Below are 24151 nucleotides of genomic sequence, written 5' to 3'. Positions count from 1 at the left end.
TCAGTTCTCATTTCCAAGAGGCCTGGAGTGATAAAGAGCAAGTTGTCCATTGAATTTTTTGCGTGTGAAAATGATGACAGAATTTTTAGTCTTAAAAATATGTTCTAGTCTCTTTAATTAAACAGCCAAAGCCTGGCATTGTGCCAGGTAGTCCCCACAATTTTTGATCTGTTTAGTCCTGAATACTCAAGAACCAATCGTTCCCCCTTTCAGGTTGTGTGCAGCACACATGCTTACGGTAAGAAGCCCCCTCCAGCTTAGGCCGCGTGTCAGTCTTGGAGCAAAGGTGTAGGAAATGCATTAATGACTAAGGGATCTCACCAAGCTTCTTAGTTAGAGTGGACGATGCCGCGGAGGAGAAAGTCACGTCGTACTCTCTGTTCCCCTTTAGATGGACACCTTTGTGAATCCGCTGCGCAATTCTATGAGGAATGTTTCCAACGCGGTTAAATCTCTTCCTGATAGCTTGGCGGAGGGCATGACAAAAATGTCCGACAACATGGGCAAAATGTCAGAGAGATTAGGACAGGACATCAAACAATCCTTTTTCAAGGTGAGAGTACTTTTTTGGACAGTGTTTCCAAAAGTTGGCTCTTAAGGAAGCTAAATATCGTAGAGAATTGATTGGACTTTATGTAATAATGCATCATTAGACTCGGTCGTTTACTCTTTAACTTCTGTGAGAAACAAGACCACATTAATACATTTTTTTTATCCAGACCTGTGACTTCATTGGTGTGGGGGATTCTGGTAAGGAAGCCTCTAGCAGCGATTCTGTTTGCTTAGCAAGGGGGTGGGTATGCAGCGGCACTCAAACTCGGCCCCCTGGCATGGTCTGCTGTTCCCCTTATCAGGAGAATGTGTATAACTAGCAGCACTCACTGCTTCCATCATCATGCTCTTAAAGTCGGCCACTTTCAGGCGTATGCTTACCGAAGTTAGTGGCACGCTGATAGTTCTGTTCCGGTCTCCATTCAGATCATAGAAATCCCAGCAAATTCTCCCGTTTTAGGCTGCAGTGGGACCGACACTTGCCTAAAAGAGCCTATTGCCATCATCAGTCTCGGTCCCTGCCTCATTACCACAATAAGCCAGATGTGCCACCATGGCCACAGCTGTCCCACACGCCTCCACTTTCCAGAAATTGGAATTTGTTGTTCAACTGCTCGCCTCCACAGAGCCCGACTCCGATGCCTTCTCAGGGCGTGGGGGGGATGCTGGCCTGGAATTGGACTGAGAGGCCTTAAAAGTCCCCGCCAGCTCTAAATTCTGTGAAGCTCCAAGACAAACAAAACACGTTCAGAAAATAGATCATCGGAAAGGGCCGGGCCGGTTGTGTGGTGAGAAGGCTGGGAGGGTCACAGCCTGGGACAGACCCAGAAGCGTAGAAGCCGAGGAGGCAGCTTGTCTGGGCACTCAGCTTCTTGTCAGTTCTCAAGTGATAGATGCTCCAAACTGTAGGGATTTCTTTGTTTCCCTTTGGTGTGGACAGTGGTCATGATGGGCACTGGCTTTTATGATGGCCCATATCATACCACAAGAAATTTCTGTTCTAGCCATGTGACATTCTTTAATTCACCGTTGTTTGGGGTGTGTTCTTTCTCCTTGTCTGTTCTTTGTTAACTTGCAACTTCAGTGTATTTCATTTTTGTTCTTGATGTTCCTCGTAGGTGCCTCCTTTAATTCAGAAGACAGATTCTGATCCTGAGCATTGCCGCGTCTCTGCCCAGCTTGATGACAATGTAAGTGATTTCTTCCTCCTAGTGTTAGTTCATGACTTAAAAAATAATTTGTAAATTAATTTTAAAATGAGCTTTGCTATCTTCATGCTTCCAAGTAAATTTCTCATAAATTATTTTAATGATAAATAATATTAGCCTTTAGAAGGCAGTCAAGAAGTGCCAGGCTTTTGCTAAGCGTGGGGATACAGAGGAAGGAAAGCACTGTCCACGAGAGGGTCCTAGTCTCGTGGGAGAATCCCCGTGGTCACTGGGCACACACAAAATAGAGATGAGGAGATGGGCATTTGGAGATGGCTTTGATGACGGCCATGAGGTTCCGCGTGTTATTGGAACAGAGCAGAACTTTCTTGGCCTAATGAGCACAGAAAACTTGGTGGTTCAAGAAATCTGCCGTCAGCTTGGAGATCTAAAGGTTCATGTCAAAGAAAGTAAAACCCCAGGATTCTGAGCAAAGCAGCCTGACTCCTCATGAGTCCTGTTTCCCCAGCGTTTAGATTGGGATGGTGACCAGAAGGCTAACAGAAGGAATCTAGTTATTCCTGGAGGACACACACACAGAAAGCTCTCTTCTACCTCGCATTCCTGTTTGTCACAGCCACCTTTCCAAGGCTCATTAATAGTTCTGCCACTGGACCTTGGGAAAAGCCTTTTTCTCTGGAATGCCTCATGTGACTGCTTTTTTCTACAACTTTGGCTGAATCATTTCTCGTTTTCCTATATTTTAAAATTTGTAAACTAAAAGGTTACCTTACTGAGATGAATTTTGTATAATATTTGCTAGGTGTTTTGCTTACTTTCAGGCGTGTCTGATCAGATCTTGCATGAAACCCACAGAGGTGCGGGTTTTGTTTGCTCTCATGAAAAGATTTTCTTCTCTCGACTTGGATTCATGAAGTTGGGGCCAACGTTCCCATTTGCTTTATTTTTTATTTTTTGTTTTTTGTTTTTTGTTTTTTAAGTGAGGCAGTTGGGGTTAAGTGACTTGCCCAGGGTCACACAGCTAGTAAGTGTTAAGTGTCTGAGGCCAGATTTGAACTCAGGTCCTCCTGACTTCAGGGCCGGTGCTCCATCCACTGTGCCACCTAGCTGCCCTCCCATTTGCTTTATGCAATAGTTACCAGTGCTACTGAAAGACTAGTTGAAGACTTATCCACTCCTAGAACATCTCCATTTCGTGGTCAAAAGCCTTGTCATTTCAGTTTATGAATTTTCTTGTTATGGTAGACTTAGGGAATTAATTCTAGAATTAAATTAAATGGATAGCTTTCAATATACATCTTCATGTTTATTTCCACTTGGGAGAAGTTAACAGTAATAACAATAGGAATAAAAGTTAATATTTATATAGTGGGTATTTTTTTTTGTGTGAGGCAATTGGGGTTAAGTGACTTGCCCAAGGTCACACAGCTAGTAAGTGTTAAGTGTCTGAGGCTGGATTTGAACTCAGGTCCTCCTGACTCCAGGGCCGGTGCTCTATCCACTGCGCCACCTAGCTGCCCCTATATAGTGTTTCAAAATTTACAAAGCACTTTCCTTCCAACTACTTTGTGTGGTCAGTAGTGCAAGTTCCCTTGTCTAATTTTATTTATGAGGAAGCATGCCATGAGGTGAGTTGGCCTGCCTGTGGTCACCCTAACATGTCATTTGTTGTCCTTGTCGTCGTCATCATCATCGTTGTTGTCAAGTCATCATCATTAAGTCATGAGTCATGTCTGACTCTTCCTGACCCTGTAGACCATAGCATGCCAGGCCCTTCTGTCCTTCACCAACTGCTAACGTCTGTCTAAATTCATGGTCGTGGCTTCCGTGACACTATCTCTCCATCTTGTCCTCTGCCACGCCCTTTTCCTTTTGCCTTTAATCTTTCCCGATATCAAGTCCCATCTTCTCACCATGCGACTAAAGTATTGAACCTTCAGCTTCAGTATTTGATACTCCAATGAATATTCTGAATTAATTTCATTAAGTTGACTGACTTGATCTCTTTGCTGTCCAAGGGACTCTCAAAAGTCTTCTCCAAATACCACAGTTGGAAAGTGTTGGTTATGTGGCACTCAACTGTCCTTATAGTCCATCTCTCACAGTCAGACGTTGTGACTGGAAAAGCCACAGCTTTGCCTACACGGACCTTTGTCGGCAAAGCGACGTCTCAGCTTTTTAGTGTGCTTTCCCGAAGCCATAGCTTTCCTTCCAAGGAGCAGGCGTCTTTCACTCCGTGGCTGGCGTCACGGCCCACAGTGGTCTTTGGGCTCAAGAAGTCGGACAGCCCTCACACAAGAGAAGCTCTGTCACATGCAGGCCCAGGCCTGGAGCAGTCAGGATTGTTCCCGTCCGTGTAACACCTGTTCCTTTTCTTCCCTTTGCAGGTAGATGATAACATTCCTCTTCGAGTCATGCTGCTCCTCATGGATGAAGTCTTTGACTTAAAGGAGAGAAATCAGTGGCTGCGAAGGAACATCAAGAACCTTCTCCAGCAGCTCATCAGAGCCACTTACGGGGACACCATTAATAGGTACCTTTCTTTGCCTCTGGGAGCCCCGCAGCGTGAGTTGTGTGGCTTAGCCAGCGCCGCTTGTTGTCCCGGCCCGGAAAGAAGCTGGGATTTCCTCCACAGAAAAGTCCCCTTGTTTTTTTTCTGCTGCTCGGCATCTTTCCGGGCCTGGGATCACTCACGTAAATCTCTTTAATTTCAGAAAAATAGTTGACCATGTTGACTGGATGACTTCACCTGAACAAGTTGCTGATTCGGTCAAACGTTTCAGGTACCATTAATATAAATCTCGGGAGGTTTTCAGGACAGCTCACGCTTCACTTGCACTTTGCAGTGTACAGGGTGCCGCCCTTTGTAACGACCTTGTGCATGGGGAGCTCAAGCTCTTATTCTCCCCCATGAGGAAACTGATTCTCAGAGAGGGAAAAGGCAGCGACTTGCCCGTGGTCACACAGCTAATAAGTGTCAGAGCGGGACCTCTGTCCACATCCTCTGACTCCATGTCTAGTCCTCTCTCCTCCCTGCAGAGCCATTCTCAAGGGCTTTGTTCTTCAGTATCGGGGACGGCAGCTTGGGGTTTGGTTTGGGGTTTTGGGGGCGAAGGTTTTTGTCTCGTGTTCTTTGGTGGAGGGGTGGGGACGAACATCATTTCGACTGAACGAGTAACTTCTTGTGCTGGTCTTTCCCTGGTTGTGCCACTGGTTTTCATTAGTCATAAGAATTCTAAGACTTCATGTTCTGCAATGTTCACTCATGGGCATCCCCCGCTCTAAAGCAGACAGGAAGAGCAGACAGATACCCCTTGATTAAATTAACATCATGACAACATGGGCCGAGGGATGTTGCCGAGTCTCGTGGGTCGCTTGGGTCTTCAGTTTGCTTCACGTGTTTAGGGATTACTTTGCCATGCCCCCTCGAAATAATCCCAAATGGGAGTCAGTAATCACTTGCTTTGTTGGGAATGCAGCTTGGGATTGGTATTTGTGCCCATATATTTTGCATTTGTTGGAACTCTCAAAGCCTCAAATACTCCTTAGACTTTTCTTAGAGAGAGCAGAACATTCCCCAGTTTGAAAAGTTCTCTGAGCCTCCCTTCTGAGGAAGGACAATCTCTCCCTTTGGGTGACACGTAGACTCCACCTGCCCGTCATGCCACCCTCTCTTGCCACCCTTTCTGTCTGTCTGTCTCTGCAATTTCCAAGGAGCTGAGCCTGAGCACAAAGCGTCCAGGGCATGGGGCCCCTTCAGGACGGTGACCCATAAAGGCCCTGGCCATGGCAGGGTGGGCTCAGCCACAGAGCTTCCTCTCCCTAGTCAGCAACTCTTCATTAAGCCCAAGAGGTGGGCAAGGTGCTGCGGATACAAAATGGCCCTCGGTCCCTGTTCTCAGGCTTGGTGGGGCCGGGCAGGCTGTGAGATATGGACCGGAGTCAGTCTGGGGCATCATTGAAACGTCTAAGGAAGTTTAGGAGGGCCTGAGACCTTCGTGGCTGGGAGGGGTCTTCCTAGTGGAGAAGAGGGGAACTGCATGTGGAAGGTGGCCCTTGTGGAAGGTGCCCAATGATCCAGTCCTAGTTGGGATGGAGAAAGACCCAGAGGAAGGAGGCCTGCAATGGTAGGCCCACGGGACAGTCCCTGCCCTCGCTCCATCTGAGGTTTGACTACCTCCCGGGGCGGGACCGAAGAGCCCCCTCTGGGATTGGATAAAGCGTTGGACTGGAAGTCAGGGACCTGGGGGCCAATCCTCGGCTCTGCCCCCTGCTGTCAAGCTCTGTGACCTTGCACACATCTCTTGGCTTTCCCAGGCCTCAGCTTCCCCATCTGTAAAACCAGGAATCTGGGGTAGACGATCCCTTCAGTTTGGGGGATCTGTGTCCTTGGGGGAGGGGAGGAGAAAGATGCTCTCCCATGATTACACTCTGTGGCCACGCGTCGGGAAGGTGAGGTGGGGGAAAGGTCACTGATCTCCAGGTCGGGGGTAATTTGGCTCAGCTGGAGAGAGATTTTTGTGGCATCAAGTTTGGTCCTTCCAGAAGCGAAGATATCTGTTCTGTCCTTGAGGACAGATTGCTGTCTGCAGCCTCCATCTCTCACCAGCATCCTTAGAGCCCATGCCCAGTGGCACCAAACCCCTTCTTCTTGTTGTCACATAGAGACTGGGAATGACACCTCAGATGTGACTGGAGTCCACTCATCTGGCACTGGCCATGGGTGCAGCATACGCAAGGGAAGCCCCTGCTGGCTCGTCTGTCAGCCTCTCGAGGCTTCTCTGACTTCCCAGGCCATTGTCCCCAGAGTCTAGTAAGAGCCCAAGAAACATAGAAATGCATGCATGAGCACAGACGTCCTCTCCTTGTATGGATATTTATCTCTGTGGCTTAGAGTGCTTTGGGGAGCTAATGATGTTCTTAGACACTCATTTTCATCCCTCTTCTTTCTGAATAGGGATGCCTTTTGGCCAAATGGCATCTTAGCAGAGACCGTGCCCTGTCGGGACAAGGCTATCAGGATGAGGACCAGAGTGGCTGGAAAAACAAAGCTTCTGGAGATAATGCCTGGTGAGTAGCCCGCCACCTGGGTGGCATGACATCTTCTGCACGTGTGTGCTGCACGTGTGCGCCTAGTGCCTTCTGGTCTAGAAGCTCTCTCACCAGGCTGGTTTGGTTGGGGCATCAACACCAGCTGAACAAGATGGGTTGTAGCTGCATCTCTGGAGGAAGTGGCCAGTGACATCACTGGGATGATGATGTCACAGGTATATGGGAGGGCTTGGGGCATGGCTGGGAGAAGCCTTAGACTTCTGTCTGTGCTCATCACTGTCCAGGGGGAAGGGCCTGCCAACTGAGAGGGAGTAGAGAGATAGCAAGAATTCATTCCTGTCTCCTTATGTGAAAGAGGAAAATATTTAAACCGTTTAAAAACAAACTTTCAAACATCTTTAAAAGATTCATTTATATGGAAGTATTTGACGAGCCATGAATCTGCCCATTAAAGAAGTCTCCCCAAAGGAATTCAGCTTGGCAGTCCTCTTTCAGCTAGATTTCTTAGTGTCTATACCTGAAACCAACAAAACTGCAGTTTAAAATAATATTTTATTATTCAAACAAGATTTTAGTTCGAAATAATAACATTCTCTGGAATTCCCTCTTGAGTGTGTGTCTCTGAGAGGTCCCAGAAGAATCTTAGCTGAATTTCCCCCTGTGCTTTTTCTTAGTAGAAATTAGAAGGAAAAGAAGTATTTTACATGTAACAACCATGGATTATTATATGTTTCTAACTCTTAAAGTTTTTACAATAATGTATTGAGTTACATCTTTGTGTTAGATGTAATTTTTCCAACATACTTTAAAAAAAATGATCATATAGATGTTATTGCTGCATTCATTTATTATTGTGTACTTCAAAGTGAAAAAGAATCCTATGAGTTAGGTCTTATTCATTCATTCATTCCCACGCACAGTGGTTATGGTGAAACAGACAATTGAGAGGACAGTCAGGGAGACTCGAGGCCGAGGGAGAGGTGAAGACCTCCCTGCTAAGAAGCTACACGCACCTAAGTGTCACGGGGAGAATTGGGCTTCCCTCCCTTCCTCTCTCCCTCCCTCCCTCCCTCCCTCCTTCCCTCCCTCCCTCCTTCCCTCCCTCCTTCCCTCCCTCCCTCCCTCCCTCCCTCCTTCCCTCCCTCCCTCCCTCCCTCCTCCCTCTCTCCCTCCCTCCTTCCTTCTTTCCTCCCTCCCTCCTTCCTCCCTCCCTTCCTCTCTCCCTCCCTCCCCCCTCTCTCCCTCTCTCCCTCCCTCCCCCCTCCCTTCCTCTCTCCCTCCCTTCTTCCCTCCTTTCCTCTTTCCTCCTTCCCTCCTTTCCTCCCTCTTCAGACCTCACTGTATTGGTGCCAGGCTGGGCTGCTTTGTCCTGTTTTATCTTAGGGCTTCCCTGCCCCCCTCTCCACTCCCGCCCCCTTGGGGACTCAGTGTTTTTAAAGCTTGGTGCAGATGCCCGGTTGGTTGCCTTTGGCCTTCCTGTCAGGAGCACAGTGTTCATGAACTTGGCTGGTCTCTTCAAAGCACAGGCCCTGCTGTGTGTTCCCACCTTGGGAGAATGCTTCTCAGTCTCCTCCAAAGGGCCCCTTTGGCTGTGTCAGTCCCTCACTCAGAAACCTTCTGTGGCTCCTCATTGCCTTTCAAGTCCAGTGCAGACGCCTCCACTACAGCAGCTGGTGCTTCCCCAAACGCGCCTCCCTCTCTTCTCCTTCTTTCTTGCCTCAGCTGTCCTTTCTTCCTGGCGGTCTGCTCTCTGCCTCCCCTTGTCAGACACCTCCTCCATGCAGCCTTCCTGCAAGCCCCCAGAAGGGGATGGTTCCTCCTTTCTCCTGACTTCCTATTTGGGGTCTTCTTCTAGCCCTCCTCGGGGGGCTTGTCTGAATCCTTTGGGGTGTCTGGCCTCAGCCCTGGGGCTCAGAACGCCCTCCTGTTTTGAGGGAACAGCTTAGAAACGAGGTTCCTTTCTTTGATTCTTACCAGCGACTGTTCTTTGCTTTGTGCAGATGAGCTGAAGCACATCATAGGGGCTGAGACCACCCGGAAGGGCATCCTCCGCGTTTTCGAGATGTTTCAGCACCACCAGCTGAACAAGAGGATGGTCTACGTGTTTCTGGAGGGCTTCTTGGAAACCCTGTTTCCCCAGTACAAATTCCATGACCTCTTCAACAAACTGCATTCCCGCTCCAGGCAGATGAGAAAGTACAAGCAGAGACTGCAAACAGCCCAGCCACCCGCCCTGCAGAAGAGGTGACCCCGCGGGCCGGAGCCAGGGTTTACTCGTCTGCCACGAACGCCGGGCAGGGCCTCCGGGGCACCCCCACCGGCCGTGGGCTCTGCCCCAGCCTTGTAGTGTCACATGTTAGCCTGTTAGTGCATCCATGAGACCTGGGCTTCTGCTCATCTTCACCCATTGTCCCGCCGGGACCGCCGCAGGCACACAGACGGACGTCGGCACGTCGGAGCGCCGGGGGCATCTCTTCGCCACGTGCAGAAGGATGCTGCCCCGGAGAGCGCCAGTCTCGTCAGCCCCATTCCTTTCTGACCGAAGAAGCCTCGTCCAGCTGCGTGCGCCAGAGAGGTCGTAGGGGAGTGCTCCCCACGCCGAGTGGGCTCCTTGTCTTGGCACTGGGAGATTGTGCAATGGGCGGCTTGGGGGGCGGGGGTCTGCTTTGCATCAGGACTGTCGAGGTCTCGGCCCCCATTCCTGCGAGGGAGGCATCGCCCCATGGGAGCACTTTGGAGCAGCCATCTCTCGAAAGCAGTGTTAGCAAACACCGCGCTCCCCACAGCACAGACTGACGGTTAAGAAATCGGATTCCTTCGCCCGACTTCACTCTACTCTTGTGATGTGAGAAATAAAACTGGGTAACATTAGAATTCGGCTGTAGTTGTCATTCAGTGGAACAGCGTCCCTTTTGTGTCTAGGGTGTGCTCTAGGGCCCTCGTTAGCTCTGGCGGCCCACCTGCACAGTGACCTGGTCCCAGTCACATGCCCATTTGATCTGCAGAGGGCCACAATCCCTCTGACTCCCGTAAGGCCAGCGGTGCAAAGGCCCCCTGCCCCAGGGCGCACGGGAGTGCAGAGTGTTGGAAGAAACACAACACCGCGCACCTTTTGTGCTCTGAAAAGGGAAGCTTGGCAAAATGTTGTCCTCATTTGAATCGATTTGATTTTCACTTCCTGTGGTTAGATGCTAGGTCTGCTACTCACCAAAAAAGATTTTTAATGAACATCAATCATTGTATGCAAATATACAAAGTCCTGAATCCACCACAATGTACATAGATGAAAATGAAGAATGAAAACACAACTATAATATTTTTTTAAATATTTTTTTTTATTTTTTGCGTAATGTAAAGTTTTAAAAAAACCTACAAAAAATCCCTCAGTCTATCCCTTTGATTCCCTGAAATCATTCTATACTAGAAAGAAGCAAATGTGTCCTTTCGCTCTTTGGGGGCCCTGAGTATTTCAGAGTTTTTCCGTCAGGAGTCTGCGTCTCTGATGTGAGAGTCGCTCCTGCCGAAAGAGCCGCGTTCCCATGGACTGAGAGTGGAGGAGGGGGAAGGTCTTTCTTTTAGAAATATTTAACACTACAAGCATAAGAGTATCAAGCTACTTACAGATCACTGAGCCAAGATCCTGGTGGGGAGTGAGCCCCCAGGCGATAGCAATATATGTATGTATGTATATGTATATATATATATATATATATATATAGAGGTATATGTATATATATGTATATGTCTATGTATATCTCCAGCTAAGAGAAAGGGTCTGGGCACCCAAGTCCCAGTTATCTGAGAGCTTTACGGGTGAGAAGACACCCCGTGTTGGTTTTGTCTTTTTCTCTCTCAGAATCTCCTTTAAGCCTATTAACACAATGAAGCCTTTCTTTAAATATTTGTCATTCTAATCATGTTTATGGCTGAGGCCACCTTGCATACTCGCAGTCTATGTGAATTTGGCATATGTTGCACATCTTTGAAACGAGACACAAATGAACTACCCTAAAAGAAATTACTTGTAGTAGATTATCTTTTTCTAATATTGATGGGTTTTCCTCCCTGGGCTTTGAAATAAGGATTCATGAAATATGTCCCTCCATAGGAAGGATCCACTTGGCCACTAGAAAAATGATTTTCACACCCCCTCTTCCCCATTGTCCGTGGGACTGCTTTGAAAATGGAGGCGTGAACCTAGTTCTGTACAAGTGAAAGGCTATTTGAAGTGCTTTTGTACTTTGTGAAAGATTGAAAGTTGAGCTCTCTGTATAGGAGAGATACAGGCCATAAACCACAGAAAGATGGTGTCCGTGTAGAGCACCCCGTGCCCCGCAAAGAGAACCCAGCTCCTATTTCGCCAAAAGACTTTTCTGAAGAAATTGTTTGAGTCACTTTTTACTAAAGAATTTATAGGTAGTATTTTCAGAGCAAGAATATGAAGTAACTAACAGGCTTAAGCAGGGGCATCTTCTCTGAAGGGACCTGTGTGCTGGAATTCAGAAATGGCCGTAGTCAGGCTGAAATTCCAGAGATCTTCAGGTATCTTGGTCCAGCTGCGTGTTAACATCTGTAGCCCACCAATCAAGTACGGTGTACCATGTTGATAAAGGCATTGCACTAGTGCGTCTATCAATATGTGTGTGTGTGTGTGTATATATTTATATACACACATATATATATGTATGTAAAAGAAGATTTGTGTCTTCTGATATTTAATTTCCTAATACGGTTTTTAAAGTCAGGGGTGCCTTTGTGCAAGAGCTATCGAAAATAATCTCATTAAGGTTCTTGATTTGGTTTTTTGTTGTTGCTGTTCTCTTTTGTCGCTAAGACTATACATTATTGAACATAGAGAAAAATCCTCCCTGCCAACTTATGTGTTCTATTACCTTGGGGAAAAAATGTATAATTAAAACACAGCACTGAGGAATAATCTGGTATTTGGGTGTTCTGAATAGTTGCTGAAGTAATTGTGCCATTGACCAAAAAATGCACTTGGTTAGCCTTAATTTTCTTTTGAAAGAATATTAAAGTTTTAAAAATATTTCAGTTGGTTTGTTCTCAAGCTTGTGCTGCTGGTGTTGCTATGATTAAACAGTTCATTTTAAGTGCTGCCAGAATGTGTACCAACTTTTTTTAAAAGTTAACTATTTAAATTTCACAATCTAAAAGTTAATTTTGTGCAATATTTTCATTTAACGCATGTGAATTTGAATAATTGTAAAATAAATGAATTTTTAATGTTTGAGACATAGGTTCAACTGTCTTCTTAACCCAACAACTTGCATTTTGTTGTTGCTGCATCTGTTTATTTGAAGACTTGTTTTAAAAGTCTTATATGTCATACTCCTTGTAAAATTCTCTTGTCATTGGTGAATTTCGCTTGGGGGAGAGTGGCCCCGTGTTCCAAGGGCAGACTCTACCAAGCACATCTTAGGGACAGAGCTGGTAAAGAGGCCTTGTGCATATCACTGTACAGTCAAATGTCAACTGTGTGCCTAATTGTCCTATCAATACTTTCTCCCCTTCAGCAAAGAACAAACTTCAATCAAAATGTCAGTCACTTATTGAAGTGGAAAAAAAAGACTACATTTTTATTTGGGGTTTGCATTATGTTCTGTCCATTAGGAAAGCTGAAAAATATTACACTAATAAAGTATTAACAAACGTTTTTTGTTGTTGAGTGTATGTGATGCTTGTTGTTCTATTGACCCCTTAAACTAATCCTGCCTAACATCATTAATGCTACAAGAATAAGGTTTTGTAGGAGGTGAGAGGAAGGTCCGAGGAAACTTGGGTGGGCCCAAGGCCTCTGAGGGTCAGAATTGCTTTCATGGGAGTAGAAAGAGGTTTCCATTTCTCATATAGTGACCATTGAAAGCTCTTTGGTAGAGCCAAGCAGGGGGGTCCTTAGCAGTTTTTATGTGTAAAGGGGCCCTGATACCACAAAAGTTGGAGAAGTTGGGGGCACACGTCTTTACAGATAAGTCCAAGGGTATGTGGAGGATTAACACGGAGTGATTAGGGGCAGGGGGCATCCGGAAAGGCCTCTCGTCCCTTCTTGGTTGTGGCTGGCCCAGCTAAAGCACCGGGCTAAAGCACTAGCTCAGCCGGGTTCCCTCTGCTGCTTCGGCAGGAATCTGCAGTGAAGATGGTCTCCCTCACCCTCAGGGCAGGCTTCCTTCCTGGGACCTGACTTCTCCAGTGCCCTTATCATGAAGGGAGTCCTGTGCCTACCCAAATCTGGGTTCTTCTCAGACTCGGAACTCCTCAAGTCTGCTTAAATCAGTCCAACGAGCACCTATGACACATACTCCTACATGCTGGCCACTCTGGGGAGAGGGGGGCAGCCCAGGATGGGGCGCAGTCTGCACCCGTGGACAAGATGCTGTGTGACTGAGATCACAGCCAGCGTGTGGGAGAATGCCCAATGTGGACATAGGGCCAAAGAGGATCGTCCAAAGGTTTTCCAAAGCAGTAAGTTTATTAACAACCAGAAAACAAAAGTTCTCAACATCTTCGCTAAAGAACGCGTGACCCTCACTCAGAAGGTCATCGTCTGCTGTCACTGTACACATCCAGTCCCTTCACGGAGCTATGGGGAGGGGAGGTATTGAGGAGGGTCCTGCAGCAAGGATGTGTCAGAGTGGAGACCTGAACCCAGGTGTTCCTGACTGAAGTTGTCCATTAAATCACTGCCTCTCCTCAGAGAAGTCGTCTCTTCTCTCTCATAACTGGATCATGATCGATAATTAGGTCTTTGCTGTGTTCCATAGGCCATTCACTTAGCCAATCCTAAAGGAGTTAGGGATAGTGAGGACGACAATCCAGTTTGCTGAGAACATAGCAAACCAAAAGAGTAACCATGTGAAATAAGCTTGGAAAACTAGACAAGATCCAGGTGCGGGAAGGCCTTGGATTGGGTGGTTTAGCCTGTTGGCCATGGGAAGCCATTGATAACTCTGGAGCATGGGTGTGATGTGGTCACACAGCTAGTAAGTTCCTGAAGTGAGATTGGAACTCAGGTCCTCTTGGCTTCAGAGCCAGCGCTCTGTCCACTTAGCGGCCCCAAGGCTGTGGGAGGAAGTTGCTGTGAGAGATGGATTGCTGTCCATTTGCTCTGGCATTGTTCCTTTTTGTAACTACCCACCTTAGAATCTTCTGGTTGGACTTTGGAAGAATTTGAACTTGATGAAATGTGGCTTCTGTCTGTCGTAATTTTTTTTTTTTTGATGAGGCAATTGGGGTTAAGTGACTTGCCTAGGGTCACACAGCTAGTAAGTGTCAAATGTCTGAGGCTGGATTTGAACTCAGGTCCTCCTGAATCCAGGGCTGGTGCTCTATCCACTGCGCCACCTAGCTGCCCCTTGTCGTAAAATTTGAAGAAGAATTTCCTACAGTAATAGCCACAGGGACATAAGGAGTGGCCACCCTCCTCAGGAATACTGCCCCAAACTTTCGCATCAGGTTAAAGAAAGCAATACAGGTGCCACTGTTTCTTCTCAAGAATTCAGTCATGGTGGGAGGTGGAGCCATCAGTTCCCCATCTTAGGAAACTGAGGCAGGCAGGGTCAGGGGGCAGACAAATGCCTGGCCACCAAATGCCGGAGCAAAGGTGATAAACCCTGGGCTCTGCTACACCTCAGGACAGGTGAACCCTGGGCTGGGTGCTCACCCGGGCAGAGGCAGGTGGGGAAATGGGGCTAGAGCTGGGGGGGTGGCAAGCTCTGAGGAGGCAGAATGACCCGACCCTACGGAGGCCACGCAGGTCACGAGCCTGGCTCGGCCAGGACAGGATTCCGGGCAGCAGTGACCAGGTGAAGGACCCAGTCAACTGCAACTTTGAGGAGGGATCTGGGAAGCTTTACTACCACATGTTGACATTCTTGTCAGGAGACAGGTTAATTATAGCATTATCCTACTACCGACCCCCGGGAATGCAGTTTTCCTGCAATAGTTGATCACATGTGTAACAACACAGCCCCTGAAGGCTGGATACCAAGAGAACTTTGGTATCACCTAGCAGTGATTCCTGCCTGTCCAGAACTTCACGTGGGCTTCATCACCACAGGGACCATTCTCATCATCTCAGTTTCCCTCTATGGGCCCTGCAATGCAGGTCAACTTCTCTTGAGTGTGTTCCCTTGGCACAGTGGCTTTGACGCCCAAAGGATTACGTTTCTATATCTAGATGTTGCCCGTGATTCAGGGGTGTTACTGGAGCAAAAACAAACCTTCAAAGGCACTTTCAAGAGCTCTTTTGGAATCAATTAGCACCCACAAGGTTTGGTGTTATTGCTTAATTAACTTTGATAATGCAGCCCACTGAACAAGTTGCTTTGGGTTTTGTTTTTTTAAATTCTTGCTTCTTGTTTAAAGAGAACTTACTTTTGTACTTGCATAATCAACATTTGCTGAGTGCATATGAGTTGGTACCCATGAACTGGAACATTTGGGGAAAAAATAAAATTCCACGTAAGAATTCTCCTGGTGAGTCCTGGTCCTGTCTGCTATCACAGAAGACAGTCATCCCTGCCCTCCACCGTATTGGAGTCCTGCCTACAGGTAAGACAAGATAAGAACTTTAACTTCTCCATAGAAGCTTAGGTAAAGTCACAGAGAACTGGAAGGTTTGCCAAGCTCTTTATAGCTCTTAATGCATCAGGGCTTTACAACCACACCATGACTTTAAATACTGCAGGTATTACTGTCCTCAGTAACTTGGGACAGGGACAGTGACTCCCCCCCGCCCCCCGCCCCCCGCCCCCCGCCCCCCGCCTCCCGGGTTGAGCAGGTAGTTGAAGTCACAGATAGAATGTGAGACCAGCCCTGATTCCAAGCCCAGCACTGCTTCTACATCACATGCCACTGTGAGAGTCTAGTCAGTCATGTTGAACCTCTGGCCTGACCCCAAATGTCATGATGGACCCCGCTGTCTGTATGAGGAATCAACATGCAGAGTCGAATTGGGACTGATCTGCCATTGCTCTGTGACTATGGGTATCAATCATTCTGCACCTCCTCCATAACAGTTAACAAAAGGATAGATAGTTCAAAGCCAAATAATTGTTTAATTTTAATTTGAAATACCACATCAAGATAAGTGTAAAGAAAGATTTCCCCTCTAAGCAGAATGGTACATACTCTCCCATCATGAGTAGGTGATAGGGAGGGACACAGGCAGGGAATGCATGGAACACAGGTAGGACAGGGACAACTCATGCCTTCAACAATTAAAAAAAATGTTATTGGTATAGTTTTGGTCTCATCACCAAATTTCCCAGTGTGTTTGTCAAATTTTAAAACATTAAGAACCATAGTTGAGAACAAAAAAGAAGAAAACCAGTTCTACAGAACTAACCAAACAAATAAAAAAATGTGACTCTGTCTGTAGCATTCTGTGCCCCATTTTTTCTCAGCTCTGAAAAGAAGGGAGAGGGACGCCTTCTCATATCTGTTATTTGGGGATAAGCTTGAACATGATCATTTCATAACATTCAGTTGTTTTGTTGTTCTTCCTCCCATTCATAATGTGGTAGTCATGGTGAATTTGGTTGATTATTCCTTGTTTAGTTCACTGTGCATTAGTTCACATGCTTCATTAGTGGCATTGAGTGAACAAGCACTTATTAAATGCTTACTATGTGTCAGGCAGTGTGATTCATCATGTGTGTCTTTTCTTATAGTAGAGTAATAGTCTATTCTATTAAGATACTAAAACTTGCTTAGCCCTTCTCCAATTGATGAGCATCTATTTTGTTCTCTTCTCTTACAAAACGTATAGCTATAAATATTTTGCCACATATAGAATCTTCTTTTTATCATTGACCTCCTCAGGGTAGATGTCCAGCAATAGACTCTCTGGGTCAAAGAGTACGGACATTTTAATTAATTTAATTTCATAATTCTAAATTGCTTTTCAGAGTGATATAACCAATTCATGTTTCCTCTAATAGTTCCCCCTCCGACACTGACTCTTCCCATCTTTTGCCATTGTTTCCAGTTTGAGTGTATGATGTGAAATCTCAAAGTTGTTTTCATGTGCATTTTCCTTCTTATTGGTTATCTGGAGCATTCTTTCATCTATTTATTAAAAATTTGCAAACCTTCTGTTCATATCCCTTGACCACATATCTATTGAGAAATGGATTTTGGTCTTGTATATATTTGATTTAGTATATGCCTCTATATTTTGGATGTTGGAGCCTCATCAAATATGATAGGATGCAAAGAATTTTCCCACTTTACTTACCTTCTTATTCTAATTAACAAGTTACCTTTTTCTTTATAATTATGCTTTGTTGTAGCATTTTTAACATTTTGAATACAAAATTCTCTTTTCCTTCAGCTCTTCCCTCACTTATTGACAAAGCAAGCATTGTAAATACATGGAGTCATGCAAAATGTTTCATATTAGCCATGTTAAAAAAAAGCAAGAAAAATTAAGTGAAAAAAAGCATGCTCCATCTGTACTCAGAGTTCATTACTTCTCTCTCTAGAGGGATGTAGGTAGCATTTTTCTTCATGAGTCCTTTGGAATTGTCTTAGATCATCGTATTGATTACATGTGGTGGGTGAAAAATGAAATGACTGAGAAAACAGTTCTGAGCTTTCAAGAATATTGATTTGTTAAGCAATGCATTTCAATTGCCCAAGAAATTGGGACCAGGCCCCTTCCTCAGCTTAGTGCTGGACCCCAAATACAGAAACAGACTTTTATACATTAAAAACAATCCAATAAAACCAATTAATTAAAAGGAAACAACGCAACATTAGGTAACCTGATTTCTAATTGGAGGAAAGATTAGGGACTCTCTAAGTTGGGAGAGGAAGAGCGAACAGGTGCAGTACCTTTAAATCAGAAAAAGAGACGCCCCACTCCTTGCAAGTGCTTGTGAACAACCAAAGGACCATAGGAGCAATAAGCAATGGACCAGGACAGGGCCAGTTTTCAGATGAGACCCAGAGGTTTCTTGAGATGTACAATTGTGAGAAAATAACTTGTATCAATCTTAGGATGTGACTGGGTTTCTGCTCAGCATAAGTCAGGCCCTTAGTGAAGGGTCTCTAAGCAACAAGCAAAAGTGGTCCAGCGTCTGAGCCATGCAGGGTTAGGTTCAAACAATGCAATAAGATTTTCTCACAGTTCCCACAATTGAATAAAGTTTTCTCGCAGAACAGAAATTGGACTTGACCCCTAATTGAATAGAAAGGGAACTGAGCTAGCTCCAGAAATCAGTCACAGGATGGAGTCAGTGTGGTTCACCCCTTAATTCTCTCATCGAGTAGCCAAGTCATTCACAGTTCTGTGAACAATGTTGCTGCTACTGTATCCAATGTTCTCTGGGTTCCGCTCACTTCACTCTGCATCAATTCATGAATCTTCCCATAATGGTGGGGCCACTTCAGACTTCCACCAACAGTGCATTAATGTGCCTATTGCCACATCCTCTCCAGCATTTGTCCTATTCTCAACTGTCTGTTGGATTCTCTGGATCCAAATCCTGAGTTATGATCAGCAGATTAATTCCTATCGACCTTCATCTGTATAACTCCTTCTCAGAGAGATCAAGAGAATCCCACATACTGGTGAGAACAGGAGGTTTCATAAATAAAGTGGGATTTGTGGGGAACAAGAAGAGGGTTTTTTCCCATGGGTGAAAGTTTGGTTGGGCTGTAGGTTTCAATGGATGTTCGCTCACCAGCTGGTCGAATGGATGCTTCTTGTCCCTTCTTACTGATCTCCTTGTCCAATGTCAAGAGTGGGAAGTGAAGATATTCACCTGGGGCCTGGTTTGCTTCAAAGGAACCTCATTTGGGATGTTGGCTGTCTTGTTGCTTGGCAGGCAGAGATCATTAATTTACTGGGAATATTTATTTAAAACCTGGTTTGTTTTCGGAGTTTTTGCCATCACCATGAAGAACTCATGAGAATCATTCTTTGGAACTGACCCCCCCCCCCCAGCATCTTCTTCTTCTTCTTCTTTTTTTTTTTTTGCGCGGGGCAATGGGGGTTAAGTGACTTGCCCAGGGTCACACGGCTAGTAAGTGTCAAGTGTCTGAGGCCAGATTTGAACCCAGGTCCTCCTGAATCCAGGGCCAGTGCTCTATCCACTGTGCCACCTAGCCGCCCCAGCATCTTCTTTTATAACACGATTTCACACTGTCAGAGGTGTCTTTCTGCATGAGGTTCACACGTTCCTTAGCAAAACTGTTCTATGAAAACTTTTCTCTTTTCCAGTTAATAAGCTTTCTGCTTCAAATGTAATTCACAGTTTTAAAACTTCTGTTTTAAGAAGACCTTCACAACAACCTACAGGAAGTTATCACTCTCTTCCCTTCGTAGGGAGTGATGTAGCTGTGTGACCCTGGGCAAGTCACTTAAACCCAGTTGCCTCACCAAAAAAAAAAAATCCTTTTAACTTTGACCCTCCAATAGTCTGGTCATTTCCTCCGCCATTCCTGGGCACTCCCTCCAGTGATTCCTGGGCACTCCCTCCAGTGATTCCTGGGCACTCCCTCTGCCATTCCTGGGCACTCCCTCTGCCATTCCTGGGCACTCCCTCCAGTGATTCCTGGGCACTCCCTCTGCCATTCCTGGGCACTCCCTCTGCCATTCCTGGGCACTCCCTCCAGTGATTCCTGGGCACTCCCTCTGCCATTCCTGGGCACTCCCTCTGCCACTCCTGGGCACTCCCTCTGCCATTCCTGGGCACTCCCTCTGCCATTCCTGGGCACTCCCTCCAGTGATTCCTGGGCACTCCCTCTGCCATTCCTGGGCACTCCCTCCAGTGATTCCTGGGCACTCCCTCCAGTGATCCCTGGGCACTCCCTCCAGTGATCCCATTCCTTCCTGCCCTTCCAGGGTGATCCTTGTCCACATCTTCCCATCGGCATGCTTTCCTTTCCATTGTGAAGCATGCGGGCTGTCCCCAGGTATACCTCACTCTCTCTGTGTCTGGCCCATCCTTTTTTATTTTCCTCTGTTCCTTGAATGACATTTTTATGCCATTTCTTTTGTGGAATTCCTTGCCTTCGGGTCATCCTGTTCACCACGCCACCCCTCTTGTGGGCCTTTTCCCTGGTCCTCAACTTCAACTAATTGGAGACTAGTGTTCTGTGCATCACAGCCATATAGTATCAATGAGAGAATATTGGAATTGTGAAGGAGCAAGTCGGGACCAACCAGCTACAAACCCATGGTCTCAGGAGGCCTCAGGTGGAGACAAGACATAGAAGAAAGTCTTTGGCCTTAAAGCTGAAGTCCATTCACATCAGGGAGCTGCAAGCTTGGTCCTCTCCCATGAGGCCTTAGGGAACCTGGTTCCTTACTCTGCCCAGACAGCCTTCCAAAGCCACGCCAGAAACTGGGTCTCCCCTACAAAACCTTGCAGCTGCAGGTGTCTCCTTTTTTTCTTTCAAAGGTTTCAGAAAGGTCAGGGAAGCATGAAATCCAACCTAATTCAGCTTAGCTGGGAATCACAAAGAAAGAAACGGGAGTATGACTGAGTATTTTGGCTGTGTCCCTGGGCACCTGTTTTGGCCATCTCAATTTGTTTTTCTTCACACAACATTTTACACCTCTTAATTCAATTTGTGGTCATTCCAATTTCCCTAGCAGCTGTCCCAGGGACTAGGGCCGACACATTCCACAGTGGGGCTCTCAGGGCTTAACGTGGCCCAGGGGCTGGGCCAAGAGCATTAGTGGGGTCCCACATAGCCCTGGGGGCCCCGCACTTTGGCTGCCGGATCACTGGTAACCTGAGGAAGCTCTGAAGTGCTGTCAAAGGATTTCATGTATGGACCAGAAATTTGTTCCCATCTCGACAATGATGTTTGGGGATTAAAGGGGGCTACGTGGAAATATAGGGGCTCTAATTGGATGGGAAGGGAACATGAGTTTGGGTTTGTCAAACTTGACTTCCTTGATCTCCTCCCCATGGGTGCTCCCATGGAGAAGAGCTGTTTCTGAGCAGTGTTTTGTGATACATAGTCACCCTTGGCACCCCAAAAAGCCAGGGGCCTGAGGGAATGAAATCACATTTCAAAAATGCCCCAATGGACCTAGGAGGGAGGTGATGTGGCAGAGTGGAAAGAGAATTGGCCCAAGAGTCAGAGAACCTGCATTCAAATCCCACTTTTATGTATCCGTATTTTGTATCTGTCTGTCTGTCCATCTGTCTGTCTGTCTTGTACTTGTTTTCTTCCATGTTAGAATGTACATTCCTTGGAAGTAGAGGGGTTTTTTGGGATTTGTATCCCTAATGCTTAGCATAGTGCCTGGCACCTGGTAGGTATTATGCCTAATGATTCTTGTTCTTTTTTTTTTTTTTCCGTGGGGCAATGAGGGTTAAGTGACTTGCCCAGAGTCACACAGCTAGTGTTAAGTGTCTGAGGCTGGATTTGAACTCAGGTCCTTCCCGAATCCAAGGCCAGTGCTTTATCCACTGCACCACCTAGCTGTCCCCCCCCCCACCCCAATGATTCTTGTTGATTGATTATGAAAGATATTTGGACTTGACGTCCTTTGAGATCCTCTCTAGCTTCACATCTCTGATCCTAGAACTCCAAGTTTGGAGTAGGGGGGAGGAGAGAAGGCATTTCAAGCATATGTAACAAGAAACCTGTGTTTTTAAAGGTGTGGAGTGAGATGCTCTCAGACATCCCTTCCAACGATTGCTCGATGCTCTTATCAATGTGGGCATTCATCCCAATAATACTTCCCATGACCCATCCATGCCCATCCATCATGGGCAACTCTTGTCCTCCTATGCATTCCTCCAAGTACAAATAGTGTTCTTGCATGAGAGAGCATAACTGCCTGAGGACCAGTCTAGCCAAGCATAGAGAGGCTCATTAGCAGTAGACTGGACACTTGGGGGGGGGGATCCTGCTTTGACTAGAATCACATATGGAGAAATAAAACGTAGGCCTTGTCTCTCCCATGAAAAGTTGAAGCTGAGACATGCCCAGAAGATTGTATATTTTAAGTTCCCTGTTTATTAACCCTTCAGCCACCCTTGGTGAGATAGGTACACAGCTTCCTAGGGAAAAGATCAGAATGGAAGATGGCAGGTCATGAGTTTGTGCGTCAGTAACCAATGGGCAGGATTGTAGCTTTAGGTCCCTTTGAGGGATCTTCAATGTTGGCAAGTCCAACCCTTTCAGGTGAGGAAACTGAGGCCAGCAATTGTCTCCCTCAATTCCACTGGCAGCAAGCAGCAGAGGCAGTATTGGAACCCCAACTTTCTGCCCCCCCAGCCAGCATTCTTTTCATTCTTCCATGATGCCTCTGAGTGGGAAAGGAACCTGAGCTTAAGTCTAGTTTCTAACAGCTGAGAGCTGCATGACCATGAATCAATCACTTCTCTGCTCAGCTTCAGACAAGAGTTCTTTACCTTTTGGTGTGTCCTGGACCCCTGTAGCTACAGTCTGATAAGGCCAATGACCCTCTCCCCAGAATCATGTTTTAAAATGCATAAAATAAAATACAGAGGATTTTATAATTATAAATTATAATTTATTTTAAAATATATAAATTATACTTTATGTAAAATTGTAATTATAATTTTATAAGGTGCAAAGGAAACCAATTATATGGAAATTTAGTTATCAAAATGTCTTGTTACAAAATAAGTTCAAACTCCACCCCCACTGCTAGGTTAAGAACCCCTGCTCTAAGACTGAGTTACAGATGAATGGCATTCTGCCTGATTGGAGAGAAGTAACACACTGATGAAATCCCTGGTCTTTGGTACAGTAGCATGCCCCAACCTTCAAGGGGGAATAAGTGAACAAAGATTAAATTGTTTGTTAGATTCCTAAATGAATAGCCAGTTGCTGACTGACCTTACTTAGAAGGAAATTCCATCGTCTACCTGCTAAATGACACTCTCTGAGGGCAAAACCCAGACCAAACAATTTTGTTGTTCAGTCATTTTTAGTTGTATCCATCTCTTTGTCACTCTACTTGGGATTTTCTTGACAGAGATACAAGAGAGGTTTGTCATTTCCTTCTCCAGCTCATTTTACAGATGAGGAAACTGAGGCAAACAGGGTTAAGTTACTTGTCCAGGTTCACACAGATTTGAACTCAGGTCTTCCTGACTCCAGGTCTGGTGCTCTATCTACTATGCCATCCAGTGGCTCTCTATTCAGTCTCATGATGCCTAGAGTCCATGTATATGATCAGGGATAGCTCAGGAAGGCTTTACAGATGCTGCTGCTAATTTCCTTCAAAATTAAAGTCAGGTTTATGTGACCACATCCTGTTCTCCCTCTGGGAAAAAAAAAAGATTCAGTGGAAATGTTTGTTTGTCTTCAGGAGAAATGCTCACAGAGCTGGCATGAGACTAGAATTCTGGATTCCAATTAGAAATAAGGGGAAAATCTACCTATGAAAGAAAATAGGATGGAAGCAAGGTATTTATAATTTCTCATGACATGTCAGCTTATTGTTTAAAAAAAACGTAATCGCTTCTCAAGAAAAACACTGAACTATACCCCCGGAGAGGCAGACAAAGCGGAAATTGTCTTTTAGGTGTGAAAAAGCAAATTAGTGTTCATGGACTGAGTTGGGAGGGGCTCAGAGCCCACTTAGCTCCACAGCTATCTACCTCCACAGGAATATTTCCTGCTCTATCTCCTATAAATGATCATCCAACCTTTGTTTATTCTTCCCGGTCCTTCAAAGATCAGTGATGGGGGCTGAGCCAACCCCTCCACCAGGTCTTCTAATCTGGAATATTGAGTCTACAGAGGTTGGGTGACTAGATAATCTGTGGCATCCCTTTGTTTACCTGGCCTTGGAAATAAGTCCTTTATTAGCCATTTCTTGTTGTCTTTTCCAGTCTAAAGATGACTCCTTTTGGTAGTCTAGGATAAAATACATATTCCTCAGCCTGGCATTTAAAGCCATTCAGAACCGGTCTTTTTCCATTCCATTAGTCATTCACCAAGTAGTTTATCAAAATCCTTTCTAAAACCATGAACCCCTCCTTATAGGTTATTTTCTCCTATAGAGCCACTGTAGTTCTTTTTATGTGATACACATAATTTTTACAGTTTAGTAAAACATGGGTTTCTTTGAGGGGATGTTTTAATGTTTTTCTTCCTACCCCTCACTCCCACTCATTTGCCCTTTCGAGACTTGATTCCTCTCAATTCAACATCAATTACCTGCAGTTCTCAAGCTGATCTATGTATACCCTCAAGGAGGCATGAAAAGCTTCTCAAGGGAATATGGGCATATAACTCCCTGGGAGACTCATAAATCTCTGATGAAAAAGTTGAGTCACCCCAAAAGTTTGAATATCCACTAGCCTCCAACTCCCCAGGAGTCTTCCCTCTCCCCGACCCTAACAAACAAGAATAGG

General features: G+C 45.8%; 1 protein-coding gene across 2 annotated transcripts in view; it reads left to right on the top strand.

Annotated features, from left to right (window-relative positions):
* Window positions 1-12447, top strand: part of SNX13 (sorting nexin 13) — a 125570-nt gene extending 113123 nt beyond the window's left edge. For both annotated transcript variants that reach the window (XM_043966043.1, XM_043966041.1), the window contains exons 21-26: window positions 392-553; window positions 1671-1742; window positions 4109-4254; window positions 4436-4504; window positions 6679-6791; window positions 8774-12447. In XM_043966043.1, coding sequence (XP_043821978.1) covers window positions 392-553; window positions 1671-1742; window positions 4109-4254; window positions 4436-4504; window positions 6679-6791; window positions 8774-9021 — 810 coding nt within the window. In that variant the 3' untranslated portion in view covers window positions 9022-12447. The remainder of the gene's footprint in view (window positions 1-391; window positions 554-1670; window positions 1743-4108; window positions 4255-4435; window positions 4505-6678; window positions 6792-8773) is intronic.
* Window positions 12448-24151: the final 11704 nt, after the last annotated feature.

This window comes from Dromiciops gliroides, chromosome 5, assembly GCF_019393635.1.
Source record: "Dromiciops gliroides isolate mDroGli1 chromosome 5, mDroGli1.pri, whole genome shotgun sequence".
In the NCBI taxonomy this organism is placed as follows: domain Eukaryota; kingdom Metazoa; phylum Chordata; class Mammalia; order Microbiotheria; family Microbiotheriidae; genus Dromiciops; species Dromiciops gliroides.
Note: the sequence above shows the minus strand (reverse complement) of the source record. Positions and strands in the feature narration are given on the sequence as shown.